Source organism: Micromys minutus, assembly GCF_963924665.1.
Source record: "Micromys minutus genome assembly, chromosome: 14".
NCBI classification, from domain to species: domain Eukaryota; kingdom Metazoa; phylum Chordata; class Mammalia; order Rodentia; family Muridae; genus Micromys; species Micromys minutus.
In genome coordinates this window covers 1,219,164-1,224,978 of record NC_137983.1, presented here as the reverse complement: position 1 = coordinate 1,224,978, position 5,815 = coordinate 1,219,164, and the positions used below count along the sequence as shown (strand labels likewise).

The 5,815-nt window shown below is 49.1% G+C and overlaps 1 protein-coding gene across 1 annotated transcript; it reads right to left on the bottom strand.

Annotated features, from left to right (window-relative positions):
* Window positions 1-2,260: 2,260 nt before the first annotated feature.
* LPAR2 (lysophosphatidic acid receptor 2) lies at window positions 2,261-5,300 on the bottom strand (the record flags this gene model as incomplete). The annotated part of the gene is made up of 2 exons (XM_080928933.1): window positions 2,261-2,574; window positions 4,568-5,300. 2 exons carry the CDS (start codon window positions 5,298-5,300, stop codon window positions 2,261-2,263), a joined length of 1,047 nt encoding a protein of 348 aa, XP_080785059.1.
* Window positions 5,301-5,815: the final 515 nt, after the last annotated feature.

The following is a 5,815-nucleotide window of genomic DNA, read 5'->3' as shown; positions in this document are numbered from 1 at the left end:
GGTCCCTAATTCAGGATTTGATTGGCTGTCCCCATACCCAAAGTGACAAGGGTCCAGTAGGCCTGGAGTTTCATGGACACCTGGCTGCAGGAGTTCCTAGGCTGTCTGTCACCTTGGAACATGAGGTGTGGTTTTGCCAGCTGCAGTTTCTGTTGTTATGTGGCATTTAGAATTATGGGAATTTTTGAGGGTGTATCTAGAGTCCCATAGGTGGTGTGTGTGTGGGGGAGGGTGTATCTAGAGTCCCATAGGTGGTGTGTGTGGGGGGGAGGGTGTATCTAGAGTCCCATAGGTGGTGTGTGTGTGTGTAGGGGGTAGTGGTTGTGGTTTGTTAGTAGTTGTGCTCAAAGAAGAAACAGGAAGAATGGAATTAGATTCAAAGATCTCAATATCTTTCTCTCTCTGTTTTTCTTTATCTAGTGATGGGGTGAAACCAGGGGGATAAAGGGTGGGGAAAAGAAGAACCCACAAAAAAAATTTAAAAAACAAAGGCCTGCTACAACCCAGCCGTTCAGTTCAGTTTTGCACTGTTTTCCTTTTGGACATGGTTCATGTGCTAGAAGACCGTGTTGGTAACTAGCCTAGAGTGTGCAAGGCCCCAGCAGTGGGAAAAGCCGGAATGCTTACTGTAGAAAGACAGAGGCATTTTCAGTTTAGAAATGATGTTTTAATGCCTTAAGAATTTGGCCTCAGATAAGACAGAGGTTCAAATTCCTGCTGTTACTCTGCATGTGAATCTGAAGTGAGAACATAACCCTGACTCCTCTGCTGAGGCATAGCCGGGAATCAAGTTAGTGGCTCACTCTGCCTGCCAGGAGGCTTCTCTAGGCAGGGAGGAGGCTCTTGGGGGACTCAGAAGTACAAAGTGTAGGTAAGCTTATGACTTAATAATTCTAGGCTCCATGGAACACTAAAGCCCCTTCCTTGTGGAGTTTTCTGGCCCCCTGGCATATCTGTGCTTTTCCAAGCTGTGCAGTCAGACACAGGGTACATCTCAATATGGCCTGTCATTCCCAGCACTCAGGGAGGCAGGGTAGGAAGACAGTTAAGAGTCTGACGTTATCCTGGCTGCATAGTGAGTTTTAGGATGGACCGGGCTACACTGTGAGATCCTGGGTCCAAAAAAAGGGGAGGGGGCAGAAGGAAGAGGCAGGATTACACAAGCCAGAAATCATCCTAGGTTCTTTAAGAGAGAAAGAGATAGGACACCTGGAGAAAGGACGGAGACAAAAGGAAAGAAACATTTGTAAGACTCCAAGAAGAGACAGAAGCCAGGCATGGCAGCATATAGCTCTAATCTCAGCATATAGGATTCTGAGGCAGGACAATGGATTTCACGACCAGCCTAGTCCATGTAGCAAGTTCAAGGCTAGTCTTGGCCATGGGATTCTGTGTTGAAGGATTCATAACAGATAATTCCAGAACACTGGAACAGACTGACTGAATTAATGGCAAAACACCAACCAACCAGCAGAAATAAAACAGTCCAAAATAAACCAAAACCCAGCTCTGCAACCTCAGAGTGGAAAGGTTGCCCTGGATCATTTGTTCGTTCATGCTAAGGGAGCCACTGAGCCCTCAGGCTGCTCAGCACTTGTTGTTTTCAAAAGATTTATTATTATTATCTATAAGTACACTGTAGCTTTCTTCAGACACACCAGAAGAGGGCATCAGATCCCATTACAGATGGTTGTGAGCCACCATGAAGTTGCTGGGATTTGAACTCATGACCTCTGGAAGAGCAGCCAGTGCTCTTAACCACTGAGCCATCTCTCCAGCCCGCCCCTGCTCAGTACTTCTAAGGAATCAGCTTCAGTACTAGAACCATTAAAAGTTCAAGGCCATCCTCAGCTACACAGTAAATTCAAGGCCAGCCTAAGCTACATGAGATCCTGTCCCCAAAGCAAAATAGAATGACAAAAAATAGCGTCAGGAAGGCAGTTCCCCCACAGTCTACCCTGTAACAGTTAATAATATAACCCAGGATGGCTCTCACTTCTACCCAACAGCTACAGCACCATATAGGAAGCAGCAGTCTGCAGACATACCAGAGATACACGGTAAAAACATGAAAATGTCTGTTAAAAAAACATAAAACCTGAGATGATTGAGATGATTGGCCAGATTGCCAAGTCCCATTTGGATGCTCTCCCGGATGCATGGAGATGTCCCCAAATCCCTGTGTCCTGGGGCAGGGAGTGTTGAAGAGCTGGCTGGAGTCAGGGGCTCTGCTAATGGCCCTGGGCTGTAGATGAAGGTCCTAAAGGGTGGAGTCCATCAGCGGGTGGCCGTTCTCAGGAAGCATGATCCGGGTGCTGGTACCTGTCCGGGCAGAAGACGAGTAACGGGCAGGCTTGTGGCTCGACCAGCGGAGACACATGCAGCAGAGAAGACGGCGGAAGGTACGACGCATCTCGGCGTCTCGGCAGGAGTACACCGCGGCATTGACCAGCGAGTTGGCCTCAGCCAGGAGCAGGAAGTACTTCTCCACAGCCAGAACGTTGCAGGATTTACAGTCCAGACCGTCTAGGAGCAGCACTACCTGGCCGGGTGTCCAGCATACCACAAATGCCCCTGTAGGACAAAGGCACGTTAGTGCGGGTGGGAGTGGAGGGTTGACGATGTGAGCCACCAGGAGACTGGCCCAAACAGCTCTGTGCTCAGGCAGTGACCACAGTGGCATAACCACCCGAGTTCTCTGTATGGGTGACCTGCTAAGAGGGACAGACACCTTTCTCTAATTTGCCTGCCAGCATGACATGTTTTCTAACTGGGACAACATATTCCAGGACCCTGGAGCTTTCTATAAATTTGTTTACTAAGGGATGAGACAAAAATTCATCATGGGACAAGCTGGCTGCAGAGTAGGGGGGCAGGTATTACTGGGGAAAAAAAATCAATCTTGGTTGGGAATATTGTTCCTTCTGTATCCCAAAGCGAAAGTAACCCTTACTAAAAGTCATGCAGAGGGACTGATGACCCAAATTCAATTCCAAGGGTCCACGCAGAGTAAGGAGAAAACTGATTCCCAGAAGCTGCCCTCAGATGAGTTGTGGTGTATGAACACACACCCACAAAATAAATTACAAAAAGATTTATCTTATTTACATGTGTGTATAAGTGTAGGCCACATGCACGTAGATGCTGCTCTGGAGGCTATAAAAAGGCATCAGATCCCCTGGAGCTAGAGTTTCACGTGGTTATGAGCTGCCTAATGTGGGTACTGGGAATTGAACTTGAGTCCTCTGGGAGAACAGGAAGTACTCTTAATCACCAAGCCATCTTTCTAGTCCCCCAAATAAATAAACCCCAAAGGGGAGCTAGGTGTGGTGGCGCATACCCATCAACCCAGGGAAAGAGAAGTAGGAAGATCAGGGCTTCAAGGCCTGCCTCAGCCACAGATAAGAGTTTGAGGTCCACCTGAACTTCACAAAACCCTGCATTAAAAAAAAAACAAACCCGGGGGCTGGAGAGGTGGCTCAGTGGTTAAGAGCACTGACTACTCTTCCAGAGCTACTGAGTTCAAATCCCAGCAACCACATGGTGGCTCACAACCATCTGTAATGGGATCTGATGCCCTCTTGTGGTGTGTCTGAAGACAGCTACAGTGTACTTATATATAATAAATAAATAAATCTTTAAAAACAAACCCAAACCCAAAGCCCAATGTGATAGTGCATACTTTTAATCCCAGCACTGGGGTGAGGGTGGGATATCAGGACAGGGGCCTGGATCTGTGTGAGTTTGAGGTCAGCCTGGTCTACCGTGTGAGCTCCAAGCCACTATATAGTGACACCCAACCTCAGAAGAAAGCGAAATAAACAAAAGTAACAAGGGCTAGAAAGATGGTTAAGAACAGGGACCAAAGTCCTGTCCCCAACACCTACACCAGACAGCTCAAAACTGCTTGTAACAGTTCAGCCTCTAGCCTCAGCATGCACCCACACACATTTGCACAATCCCAGACACAATCTCATAGTCACACAAATATACAGGCACAAATAAGAAATAAATCTGAAGAAAGGCTGGGGATGTAGTGACCCACACCTTTGATCCCAGCATTTGGCAGGCAGAGGCGGGCAGATCTTTTTGTATCTAGGGTCAGCCTAGACTATGGAATGAGTTCCAAGACAACCAGGGATTCCTTATCTCACAAAAACAAAATAAAACAATAAAGCAAAACCAACCAGGGCTGATGATGGCAGTTGGTCGGCAGAGCGCTTGCCTGCCCTAGCCCTTGAGAGACAAGGCAAAGGATCAGGAATCCAAGGTCATGAAGCCAGCCTGGGCTAAGTGACCTGCCACAAACATAATCAAACACAAAAGACCAATAAATAGTTTTCTTTGATAAACAGATGAACATTGAAGGCTAGCCTTTCCTCCTTTTTTGTGTAGGCTGGCTGCAGGGCATCTTTTCCTCTTTGGAATCTCTGCTTGGTTCGGCCATAGGATTACATCTTTAGTTGTCTTTTCCTTCCCCTGAATTGCAGGCATCATCTCCCTGGGAAACAGCCCTCCTTACTGCTAAATCAGGTTGCTGTTTCAGGTTACCAGGGCCCCCACTCACCCAGAATGATGACCACTGTCTTGACTAGGCTGAGCGTTGTCTCTCGGTATCGGGGATGGCAGCTCACGTGCTCCGCCATGCGCTCCACCCGTCTGCGCACATAGAAGAAAATTCGTGTGTAGACGGCGACCATGAGTAGGAACACAAGCAGGCTGGAGAGGGCCCACACAGCCAGGTAGGAGCGGCTGAACAGGGGCACCATTCGTGAGCAACTGTCCAAGTCACAAAGGCAGTGCCAGAAGTGTGCAGGCAGCAACCCCAGACCCAGTGCGGCCACCCACACGCCCACAATGAGCGTGAGCACACGGCCCCGGGGCAAGCGGCTGTGCAGCTGCACGGCCATGACACTACGGTGTCGCTCTACAGCAATGGCCAGCAGTGTGGCCACTGATGCCGTGAGGCTGGTGTCCAGCAGGCCCTGTCGCAGGAACCAGCCTTTGATGGAGAGCCTGGCGGTGCGTGGGCCGGTATGGAACATGAGGAAGAGGTAGGCCATGCCAGCGAAGAGGTCAGCCGCAGCCAAGTTGCCGAGCAGGTAGTATATGGGCTGGTGGAAGCGTCGGTTGGAGGCGATGGCTGCAATTACCAGCAGGTTGGTCAGCAACACCAGCACACTGACTGCCAGTCCCAGGGCCACCACCACCACATCTTTGGGGCGCCAGTGAAGGCTGAGCTCCTTGCCGCTGTTATTATAGAAAAAGCCGATGGTTTCATTGTAGTAGCACTGGCCCATGATGGCCGCCTGTGGATACAGAGAGACTGATGAGTGTGGGTAGCCCCTGATGGAAGGACACTGGAACAAAGCAGTGGCCAGAGACTACAATCAAGATTGGGTGAGTGCAACCTTCAGACTTAGAGGCCCTCTGTGCAAAAAGTCTGTGGTAAGAGCCAAAGTGACCTTAAAAAAGAGAGGTCTGTTTATCCACTCATAAAGCAGGGTCTCCCGAATGCATTCCAACTGGCCTAGAACTTGCTGTGAGATCAGGCTGGCCTCAAAATCACAGAGATCCGCTAGCTACTGCCGATTGCTGCCACAACAATTAAAAAAAAAAAAAAAGATTCTCCGATCGGCTTTCCTTTTCCTTTTTAAAATCTTAAGAACCCAGAGCAAATGCATCCGCATAGTAATCCAGGCCACGTGCCACTAATTGGTGACCGGGTTGGACACCTGTGGTTTCCGATGGGTGTGGGTGGGTTGGCTGGGGCAGCACAAAGGCAGTGTGAGCTGCAGGGTCCTTGCACAGTGCA